The 11,704-nt window shown below is 42.5% G+C and overlaps 1 protein-coding gene across 3 annotated transcripts in view; it reads left to right on the forward strand.

The window, feature by feature from the left end:
- abcc4 (ATP binding cassette subfamily C member 4 (PEL blood group)) overlaps positions 1-11,641 on the forward strand; it is a 56,039-nt gene extending 44,398 nt beyond the window's left edge. For all 3 annotated transcript variants that reach the window (XM_082522854.1, XM_082522853.1, XM_082522852.1), the window contains 16 exons: positions 81-218; positions 350-387; positions 467-579; positions 663-809; positions 1,831-1,910; positions 2,840-2,990; positions 3,143-3,262; positions 3,363-3,473; positions 4,141-4,241; positions 5,412-5,603; positions 5,704-5,859; positions 6,573-6,662; positions 9,789-9,961; positions 10,160-10,265; positions 10,677-10,811; positions 10,892-11,641. In XM_082522854.1, coding sequence (XP_082378980.1) covers positions 81-218; positions 350-387; positions 467-579; positions 663-809; positions 1,831-1,910; positions 2,840-2,990; positions 3,143-3,262; positions 3,363-3,473; positions 4,141-4,241; positions 5,412-5,603; positions 5,704-5,859; positions 6,573-6,662; positions 9,789-9,961; positions 10,160-10,265; positions 10,677-10,811; positions 10,892-10,981 — 1,941 coding nt within the window. In that variant the 3' untranslated portion in view covers positions 10,982-11,641. The remainder of the gene's footprint in view (positions 1-80; positions 219-349; positions 388-466; positions 580-662; positions 810-1,830; positions 1,911-2,839; positions 2,991-3,142; positions 3,263-3,362; positions 3,474-4,140; positions 4,242-5,411; positions 5,604-5,703; positions 5,860-6,572; positions 6,663-9,788; positions 9,962-10,159; positions 10,266-10,676; positions 10,812-10,891) is intronic.
- The last annotated feature ends 63 nt before the right edge of the window (positions 11,642-11,704 follow it).

Raw genomic sequence — 11,704 nt, forward strand, 5'->3', positions numbered from 1 at the left:
TCATTTTGACAAGTTAAACACAGGGAACTTGACGGCCAGTGATCATGATACTTGTCTGCATGCTGATGACTTCCTCGCAGGCGGAGAAAGTTCAGACATTTGCAGAGGAGACTCGAGCTCAGGGAACCATTGGAATACGCATCTATGCCAAGTATCTGGCAGCTGGGGCCAACATTGTGGTTCTGCTGGCTGTCGTGCTGCTTAACATCATGGCTCAGGTACACAAAGACTCACCTGCACTTGTAATTCGCCTTCCACATGTTAGCTCAGTGAGAATAAGTGTTGAATGCATTTCACATGTGTAATATAAAGCAGTAAAAATTATTTTTTTGGCTTTTATATCTTCTAGGTAGCATACATCATGCAAGACTGGTGGCTAGCTTACTGGTAAGTATCTTCAATCTGCCGTTTTCCTCATAGACTGCAGCTTTTACATGTCTGTTTATACTCATGTCTGACTGTTTAGGGCTGATGAGCAAGAAAAACTAATGGCCAGCAGTAACATGACTAACATCACAACAAATGGACTAAATGTCACCAAAGAGCTGGACACGGATTTTTACCTGGGAATTTATGGAGGTAAAGGCGTTCTCTTATTTACACTGCGCTGCATTTCTTCTGATTTTACTCCACTGGTGTTTTATGGTGTGTTATTTTTCCAGGTTTGACTGCAGTCACCATAATCTTTGGCTTTGGCAGGAATTTGGTGCTGTTCAATGTGCTAGTGAGGTGTTCACAGTCTCTGCACAACCGCATGTTTAGCGCTATACTCCAAACACCCGTGCGCTTCTTTGACATCAATCCGATTGGTAAGCAAAACTTTGCAAATTTTTAGTGTTGTACGTTCTAAAGCCAGAGTCGGTAAATTGTAGAATTTTGTAGTTCAAAAACTTCTAAATGGAATTCTGTAGTGCTCGTGTGGGCCAACCACTCACCGGAGGGGAGATGGTCAGGGGCAGGCTGAGAAATCTGGCTTTAGGAACTTGGAATGGCACCTTTCTGTTGGGGAAGGAGCCTGAGCTAATGCTTAAGGTTGAGAAATATGAACTAGGTGTAGTCACGGTCACATGAACTCATAGCTTTTGCTCTGGTGTCTAGAGAGGGCTGGACATTGTACCAGTCCTGGGTTGCCCTCAGTGAGAGGTGACAGGCAGGTTGGGTATACAGGTATCCCCAATTTGGCAACTGTGCTTTGGGATGGATGAGTCTGGTTGTTTCCCTGTGCATTTGAGTCAAGAAACAGGTCCTGACTGTCATTTTATGCTTATGTGTAAAATCACATTTGACACGTCAGCACAATACCCAACCCTCTTCAAGTCCCTGGGTAGGATGCTTGATCTGCTTAAATGATGTCCTCAATCCTGCTGATACACTTTTTGTAGTGGAAGCAGAGTCTGGAGCTAACCCATCCATCACTGTGGCTGAGGCCACTGAAGTAAAAAAACAAACAAACAAAAAAGCTGGCCAGGCCCCAGGGTTAGATGAGGTTTGGTGAGGTTCCTCTTCCTTACACATAGGGTCAGGAACTCAGTCATACCTTGGTGTGACCCAAATAACCCAGATAAAGGGGGTAAAGATGGATGGATGAATTTTGTGGTTACTTTTACTCCATTTGCCATCTTTGTGGGGGCACAGTATACAATTCAATTCAATTTTATTTATATAGCGCCAAATCACAACAAAAGTCGCCTCAAGGCGCTTCATAGATACAGAGAAAAACCCAACAATCATATGACCCCCTATATACAGGCAAGGAAAGTTAAACTAAACATTAATCTTACTCTAGCTGGTTTCAAAGTGTGGTGATAATTATCTCTTGTCTGACCTCAGGAAGAGTATTGAACAGATTTTCAAAGGACATTGGGCTGCTGGACTCCAACATGCCAGTGACGTTTGCAGATTTCGTTCAGGTGAGGGTAGATTTCTCAGCAAAGACACAGCAGCATTTTTCTTTTCTAAACCACTGACAAAGCTGCAATGAAGATCATAACAAGTGACAGTTTATGGTGGAGCTGTAGCCTCCACGCTCTTTTCGATAAACACAGCAGGTCCAGAGCAAAGGTAGGGAAGTATTTCCCTGAAGTAACAGCAGCACTCACTACTGTAATGATAATAAAACTTTCAAGCCAATAAAAGTCATTTAAAGTCCAATAAAAAAAAACGGTAACAAGTCTTAATAGAATCAAATCAACAGTTCAACAACCTAAGAAGAAAAGCGATCTTACCATGTGCTCATCTGTTGCTGGGTAGTTTTCCAAAGTGAAAGCTAAATTCTATGAAGAAAATGCCATAACTAGGCAATTTAAACTTTGCTGCAGACTCACAGCAGCTGTCCCATCACTATGAAATCAATGCAGTACCTGAAATACTTCACTCAGGTCCAGGCTTTATAACTCATTAGCCCTTAGCTCTTAACTTTGAAGCTAATCATTACACTGATTACACGCTGCTGGACAAAATATTACGAATTTCTTTGTTGTCACATGTTCCTTGAGCTTGCCTCAGTCACTCAGTACTCAGTGCTGCCACTGGTGAGTAAAGCAAAAGTGTAAGCGCTGTGGCACTGCCCTTTGCTGAGGTTGGTAACATTTACCTACTGATGCCCATCTGAGATAACGCTCTTATTTGTAACAGAGGGTCAAAGATCTCTTTGAAGAATAAAATGAGTAAAACTGACAGTGCTGTTACTAAAGTGAAAGGCTGAAGTACAATGCACAAGTTAATGAAAATACTTTCTCATTCTGTAAAACATTCATTTTTCTTTTCTAAAGACACTCAAAAAGAAAAAGGCACAAGAACAAACCACTTTAATGTTGATGTGTTTTTCTGTTGTGAGCAGATCTTCCTCCAGATACTTGGGGTCATTGCTGTTGCAGCGTCAGTGATTCCCTGGATCCTTATCCCCGTTGTCCCCCTCCTTCTCATCTTTCTTTATTTGCGTCGCTACTTTCTGCGGACCTCCAGAAATGTTAAACGGCTGGAGTCCACCAGTGAGTGTCCTACAGTACAACAGTGTGTGAAGAAGGAGATACACGTGCTGCTACTGTTGTTTCTTTTTCATTTTAAAACCTGCATATGTAATATCTTTAAAACTTGAAGCTCTTTAACCTATTGGTAACTTCTGACTCATCTGTGTCCTCAGCTCGGAGTCCAGTCTTCTCCCACTTGTCCTCATCTCTTCAGGGCCTTTGGACAATCCGAGCATTTGGGGAAGAGAAGCGCTTCCAGAAAGTCTTTGATGCCCATCAGGACCTGCACTCAGGTGCTCTTCATGCTTGGCACATAGAAGCTCATATTATGATCAGAGAACTTAAAAATTGTATGTTTTTGAACTGTCTGTGATGGATTGTTTCCCTGTGCAGAGGCCTGGTTCCTGTTCCTGACCACCTCTCGCTGGTTTGCTGTCCGCCTTGATGGCATCTGCTCCATCTTTGTTACCATCACTACTTTTGGCTGTCTGCTGCTCAGAGACAGTGAGAGAACTAATTTTACTGTTGATTTAGTCTTGCTGTTTGCGATCGCTTACCAGCAGGGGGCAGCTGTGTGCCGGTTATCCACTATATTGCCAAAAGTATAGGCTTACCCATCCAAATTGATGAACGATCAAGCTTCTCCATCTGGCAAGCCGATGGTCCAGTCTGAGAACGGTACTTATCTGACTGTTTCCAGGGAAAGAAACTCTTAGTGCAGCATACCAAGACATTTTGGACAATTTCATTCAGGAAGGGGCCATCAAGGCGATGGCCCCCTGTTCTAGCATGACTGTGTACAGTACACAAAGCAACGTCCATGAAGTCCATGAAGACATGTGTGAGTGAGTTTGGGATGAATTCGAGTGGAGATGACGAGCTAGGCCTTCTCATCCAACATAAGTGTCTGACCTCACAAATGCACTTCTGGAAGAATGATCAAAAATCCCAAAAACGCACTGCTAAACCTTGTGGAAGAGTTGAAGCTGCATAATTTTAAACCCTCTAAATTAAATGGATGGGATGTCACTCAAGTTCATATGCTTGCGAAGGCAGTTAAGTGAATACTTTTGGCAATACAGTGTATATGCAGTCCAGCAGATGCTGAGTGATTGCTGCCGTTTAACTTTTAAAAGTGTTAGTAAAATGGTTGTTTTCCTGCTCCTGTCAGAGCTTGATGCGGGTGCTGTTGGTTTGGCTCTGAGCTACTCTGTCACACTAATGGGCATGTTCCAGTGGGGTGTCAGACAGAGTGCAGAGGTGGAGAACATGGTAAGATACTCACTGTCTCTTTTATTTCCAGAGCTTGTATCATTTCTTTCCATACTGAGCTTTTGCTATTCCCATATAAATCTCACTAATTTCCAGAAATAGTCCAAAGATTGTATTTATTCTGTCATTTGAACATCAAAAGTCTTCTTTGCCATTTTGTTTTATATTTATGGTTGTTGGGCTTGTTGACATGGAGGTGAATCTGAGACCACTTTCCTGATGTTGTATGATTTCTGCCTGGTGTGCTACGCATCTTAAACTTGTGTTGTCAGCAGACTTAAATGATCAAAAATTTTTAGGAGTCTGAAGTAAATTATTTATTTGGGTGATGCAGTGGTTAGAACTGTTGTCTCCCAGCAAGAAGAAGGTCCTGAGTTTAACTCCACCATCAGGCCGGGGTCTTTCTGTGAGGAGTTTGTATGTTCTCCCCATGTTTGTGTGGTTTCTCTCCGGGTACTCCAGTTTCCTCCGAAAGTCCACAGACATGAAGTTAGTTGTGAATTTAAAATGCCCGTAGGTGTGAATGTGAGTGCGAATGGTTATCTGTCGACCTGGCGACCTGTCCGGGGTGTACCCTGCCTCCCGACCTGTGGTAGCTGGGATAGGCTCCAGTCCCCCCGTGACCCTGAATTTGATAAGCAGAAGAGGACGAATGGACATTATTATTTTGCAAGAGTCCAAAGGGTTAAGCTTTGGGATTCTGCTCTTTCACATGAATAGCATGAATAGACCACTAGTTGTACTGGTGTTTCTCTGGCATCTGTCCATAATAAATAATACCTGCATTCTCCTTGATACCAAGTAGACACACTAAATGATTCTATAACATCCGTCTGATTCACGTGGCAGTTCTCCTTCATTGAGAAAAGCAGCTCATGGAGAAAAAGTAGTTTAGGAAAATAATCCTGCAGAAACAGTGGCAGACTGAAGCATCCTGAACACTGAGTTGTGAGTTGCAGACTTGCTGATTGGATGTGGAGGATGTGGTGGGCAGTATCTTCTTAAATTTTTGGTGTAATTCTAGATATTAATCCATTCTTTCAGATTTACCTGATTGTTTATTTCTTAAATTGAACTTGTATGCAAATAGTTTTATTACATGTTGTGTTCTTGACTACACCACACAGACTGATCCTGATTTAATGTGCATTCCTGCGTTTCTGTCCTCAGATGACATCAGTGGAAAGAGTAGTAGAGTACACTAAACTGGAGAGTGAAGCACCCTGGGAAACCCAGAAACGTCCTCCTCCTGATTGGCCAAGTAAAGGCCTGGTGACTTTTGACCAGGTCAACTTCTCCTACAGTGCTGACGGACCTCAGGTGCTGCACAACCTGAAAGCCATGTTTAGACCCCAAGAGAAGGTCAGACATCAAGGTTTATTTGTTTTGTTTCTAAGAACCTGAAGCCATTTGTGTGATACGCTGTCAAACCAAAGCTTAGGTTCTGTGTCCTGTGGGTCAGGTTGGTATTGTGGGTAGAACAGGAGCCGGGAAAAGCTCTCTGGTCTCGGCTCTGTTCCGCCTGGCAGAGCCCCAGGGGAAGATCTACATCGACGGTATTGTGACCTCTGAGATCGGCCTCCATGACCTGCGGCAGAAGATGTCCATCATTCCTCAGGTACAACATCATAGCTGACCTCTTAGCAGAACACAACACTAGCATCTGGCTACTCTTGTTGCCTTGTTTCGTAGCTCGTCTACTATGACTTTGTTACTTTGACATGAGAAATATTTGGCTAATAAGTGACATTAATTATTACTAGTTGGGCACATCCTTAAAGCTAAGAAAGGATCAGCAGCCCCAGTCTGCTCTGACACTCTAGAGTCACTTCTGTTTGCTCTGTGAGAAAAGCACAAGTGTTGCAACAAAGTGCACAAGCACTTTGTTGCAACTGCTTTGATTTGGTGCTTATAAATAAAATTGAATTATTTGCTCAAACAATTATACGAGTGTAGTTTTAACACTGCATCTTTTGGTTTTTTTGTTGTTTGTTTGTTTGTTTTCACCAGCTTACCAGTAATGAGTTAAAATCAGCTGTCCAGCAAACATTTTCTCCTCAACGCTCTCAGCATTTCAATTCCCACAAAGCTCTTTGCTGTGATCAGTCAGAACTTTTGCAAACTGTAGGATGCATTCAAAACCAAAGGAGGGCAGCTGGTTACAGTTTGCCATGTGTGCCATTTAGGTTTTTTAAACTTTTACCTGCCACAGCAGGACATTCACTCAGATATGTCGAAATAAGTCACTGTGCTGTTCTGTTTACAAATAGTCCACAAAATCTAATCATTTTGGTGTCCTCTGGGTTCTCCAACTCTCCCCCACCCCTTTAGGACCCGGTACTGTTTACGGGTTCCATGAGAAAGAACCTGGATCCATTTAACCAACACACAGATGAAGAACTGTGGAGTGCTCTGGAAGAGGTCAGTAACTCTCACAATCGGCAGAATCAGTAGTGTGTGAGTTTTAATTCTTGTATGATGAAGCAGAATACTTGCCAAACTATTTTATTATCTTACCATACAACAGAAATATTGTGAAATATGTCAGGTTGGCTCATCAGAGCGTAGCGTACTAGCATTAAACTGTCCCATTCAGGATGACTGAGGGTGGAGGAGCTGCTGTCTCTATTGCATGAGGATATTCTCTTACATAGGCAATTATGTAATTATGTCCTGGAGCCAGGAGCGGACAATCAGAGATCCCAGTGTGGTGGTGAATGACCTCAAGGATTTTGACCTCAAAATCAGCCTTGAAAAGAGCTGCCAGGAACCTGCACCATGTATGGACTGTCTGGGGCTCTATATAGATCCTATTCCTAATTGTGTCACTTTCAGAGCAGAGGATCATCAGCATCCTTCACACATTGTCTCTCCCTCTTTCAGCTGAGAAAAACTGTGCAGTTCCAACTCTCTGCATCCTTGCACTCTTTAATTCCTGTGGTGCATTTACAACCGCTTATAATGAGGGATTGTCAGCTTTGGGTCACATCTCTACTAGGGGTGCAACGATACACAAAATTCACGGTTCGGTTCGGTTCGATACTTTGGTGTCACGGTTCGATATTTTTTCGATACAAAAAAAATGTTCATGCCTTTTTAATTTGTCATTTATTAAAATTATAAATATATATTTTAACTCAAAAGTACAGTTTTTAAATTTAACTCTAACCCTTGTGCGCGTTTTTTATTTTGACAGCGAATGCGCACCTGCGGACCACTTATGTGCACCCCTGGTTATTTAGCTCGTCATATTGCAGCCACAGAAATTATTTTGTCCATGAAACCATAAAGCTGCACTTTCTTTTTGCCTTATAGTCTGATATGTCATAACTTCTCCGTTTTGTGGTAAGCTTTTCTTTGGCTGTCACTTCTTCACCCTGACCTGTCTTATTTGGCTCAGCAGAACTAAAATATATATCCTGCTGCTTTTACACACGCACTCACATAAGCTCAGCGATTCTCTGCGCGATCAACCTCTCACATGTTTAAGCTTGCTGTGGGAGATTTCACTTGTCATGTTTGCATAGTAAGCTAACGATTAATAAGACGATGTCAGAGGAATTGGTGCACAAATTATCATCACTCACAGATCAGTGCTGTCGCTCTCTATACACAGTTCGCACGATTGCAAAGTGAAAGCAAAAAAACAAGCGCAAATTCAAACGCGATTTCAATATATCACATATTGACAGTGGCTCACCGATGCCAATGACATAATTACCCAGCTACATTTCTGAAAGAATGCAAAAGCATTGACATATATTTTTCCTTCCTACAATAGCCCGACGGGCAGGGTAGCCCGTCTGAAAAAAATCGCTAGCCCCAGGACGTCGGGCTAGCGATTTTGCGAGCCCTGTATCTGATTGAGGAATCACTCATCTTTGGAAAAGAGAGTTTATTACAGAGAAATGGCTCTTTCCAAAATAAAAGCTATACTATCCGCTTCTTCTGGGCTATATTCTCAGCAGCATAAGGAGAATCATGTGCTAACAGCTGTCTAAATGACTCGGCTAAAGTTAGTAGCATGCTTGTTGTTTTTGTCTTTGCACTAGGATGATGTCGGCGTAAATGTGCAGTCATATTCGTTGTGTTCCCACTAGTGCTTTCAGGTTAATCTCGTTGAAATGACCTTAACGCCACAACACGGCAAATCTCCGTTAACGAGCTACCGCCGATCGCCCCGTGCATGGGGCTAGACGGCCAACACGTTAACGAGCTAACTGCGCTAACACACTAGTTCCCACCCATGTAATTGAGCATTGCATGGCACATCCAACATACTGTTTTACTTTAGTCCATGACTCGCTTACCTTCAGGGTCATACGTCACATGAAAACCAAAATAATTCCAAACGCCAGATCTGAATGAAAGTGGGGAACGTCCATGTTGCAAGGAGAGCTTAACTTCTGTCTCGCTAGCTTGCCCTGCGCTCTTCCTTCTGACTATGCTGTCTGTGTTGAGCGCTCAGTGAATCTGCGTTCGACTGCTCCGCCTAGGGTCGACAGTGCAGCCTAGGCGGAGTAGTCGAACGCAGATTCACTGAGCGCTCCACACAGACAGCATCGTCAGAAGGAAAGTTGATAAAATAAATTACAAATGTTGTATTGTTCGATACATATGCGTACCGAACCGAAAGCACTGTATCGAACGGTTCAATATCGATACGAATATCGTTGCACCCCTAATCTCTACATCTGCTGCTGTCACAGTGTAACAATAACACCGCACTGTCTATCACAGTTCTCCACCTGCAGAGGAACCCAGCAGCTCTTATTGCACAAATACCTCTGAGGGTGATGTTACCCAGAGTAGCCCTTATGGCCTATGATGGGAAGGCAGTGAATGGCACAAATGTGCTAAAGCTGTGCTCTTAGCATCACGGGACATCTCTGTGGGTAACATTGTAGTCAAAACAGATGACTATGCAGTAATTATATTATGTTATAGTTTATATTAATCTTTGTTAGGATATTTAGATACTAACAGGTCTTATTCATGATTTTTATATGTAAGAAGAAGAACTTCAAATTTAATGCAGAGAAGCTAATATGTGAAGAATGGAGTCTCTCTTTTATACTGATTGCAGCATTCTGGATCAACTGAAGGCTTTTAGGCTTTTACAGCAATGCAGCCTAGAATAAATAAATACACCAACTAGCTTTCCAGCTTTACTTTGAGACAGGTTGCTTCTAATTTTACAGGTACTGCACAAATTAATAGAAAGAAAAGAAAGGCAGTCCTTAATGTAGATGCTAAGGAACATACCCTGATCAAACATGAGTCCTTGTGTTATTGGAGGTTGAGTCAGTGTCAGGTTAGACACACTATTTGTTTTTGAATCATTTGTCTTGATTGATAAATAAAGCTGGGTGTCATCTGCGTATCATATCATAGCAGTGCTTCTAATAATGTCTAAGGGAAGCATGTATGATTGGTCCCAGTACAGAACCCTGTGGAACTAACTGTAAAAAGACGACAGAGCAGGAATTATTTATAGAGGACACACACAGTGTAGTTAAAGCTGCTTTATTTTTTTTATTCCTGCAGGTGCAGCTAAAGTCTGTGGTGGAAGAGCTCCCTGGAAAGTTGGAGACTGCCCTGGCTGAGTCGGGCTCCAACTTCAGTGTGGGCCAGAGGCAACTGGTGTGTCTGGCACGAGCTGTCCTGAGGAAGAACCGCATCCTCATCATTGATGAGGCCACAGCCAATGTGGACCCGAGGTACTGCAAGATGACGTTTGCCTACTGTGTATGAACAACATCTTGTTAGACAGAAGAATATCTTGTGTACTGCAGCATGATGGGATACAGAAACTACTCAGCTGATAACACTTACTTTGACACATCGGTGGTTGTTTGCTGATAGTAAATTTTATCTAAAGGTCACACTAACAGAAGCGTTTATTTCTGCGGCTGCAGGACCGATGAGCTGATCCAGAAAACCATACGAGATAAATTCAGGGAATGCACTGTGCTCACCATCGCTCATCGCCTCAACACCATCGTAGACAGCGACCGTATACTGGTGAGTCCTGAATCGTTGACACTGATGCCACTTAATTAGGTAAAACCTCTAATTAGGTAGTAGTTAAACAACTAATGCAAAGGTAAAAAGTAGAATGGCTTTTTGCTGAGAGCTGGATCCAAATAATCTGTCAATGCCAGGCCTTAGAAATGCATTAATGCTTAATGCATTCTGTATTTGACAAGATTGGTGGTGTCCAAACATACAAACTGTAACACAAGTGTGACTGTCACCTTTGGAGCAGCTTCTGCTTTCCCTGTATGTGGATGGAGTGTCGGGCTTTCTGGGTTTAGCAGCTTTTCTTTCATAGCCTGAAAAATGCCAGATTCAAGTCAAGAGGCTATTAGTTTTACTTTGAAACTCATACTTTGCTCTTACTTTTGTGCAATAATCAGAACTATTTGTTTCCAGGTTCTAGATGCGGGGAAGATCCATGCATATGATGAGCCGTACACCCTGCTGCAGGATCCCACTAACATTTTTTATAAAATGGTGCAGCAGACGGGCAAACAGGAGGCAGCAGCTCTTCTAGAGGCAGCTAAAAAGGTCAGTTTGTTTTCGTTAAGTGTGAAGAACTTGAGTCAATCTCTTTTTGTAAACTGACATTTGTAAACTATGCGTTCCAGGCTTACAACAGCAGGAGCCGCCCCAGCCTGTCAAACGGACACGCAGTAACAGCAGACGGGAACTTGGTTATCTTTGAGACCGCTCTGTAAGCTCAGGGAGGCACTGAATTGCTGCTGCTCCTCCAGAAGATCCCTGGGCTGTAAAGCCCCTCCAGTCTCTGGTGAAAGCGCTGATCCGCTGCTGGTGGCGTAAGACGGGGTGGACGTGACCTGCACAGCATTGATTTGCTGGGCCTGATGTGGCCACACAGTGCAGCTGTTTCCTCAGACTGACTGCCCAGAAATCAGGGCTATGAGAACTGTTGATGTAGAGCACTACCTATTTATCTCTCACGTGTTAAATTGCTGCTCAGCATTCTGGTGCCTTGCACAAATAGCTTTTAAATGGCTACATAATCCTTAAAATCCCAAGTGCTTTAATTTACTGATGGAAGTAAATCCCTTGTAGATCAAAGTGATATTATTGTTCAAGATTAGTAACGACCAAATTCTTACTCTGCAGAGATCTCTCTGTATTTTTTTCACATTTATCTCTTTAACTACATGTTTTAAAGACTTGGAAAAAAAGCGTCACAAGATTTCAGTGTTAAATATTTTGTTCCTTGTGTTGTTTAAATGCTGACTGAAGCATTTCCAGGGAGGAAAGTGAAATAGCAGTGTGAGCTGTCTGCTGAATGTTTAAGTTATTTCAACTTTGTACGCTTGTTTTGTCAAATATTACATAAAAGGCCCACACATCTCACATGGTAACATTTGTCTTGGTGTATTGTGTAGTTTTTGCTTTTTGGCAAATATTGCTACTAAGATATAATA

Source organism: Aulonocara stuartgranti (genome assembly GCF_965226115.1).
Source record: "Aulonocara stuartgranti genome assembly, chromosome: 23".
NCBI lineage: Eukaryota > Metazoa > Chordata > Actinopteri > Cichliformes > Cichlidae > Aulonocara > Aulonocara stuartgranti.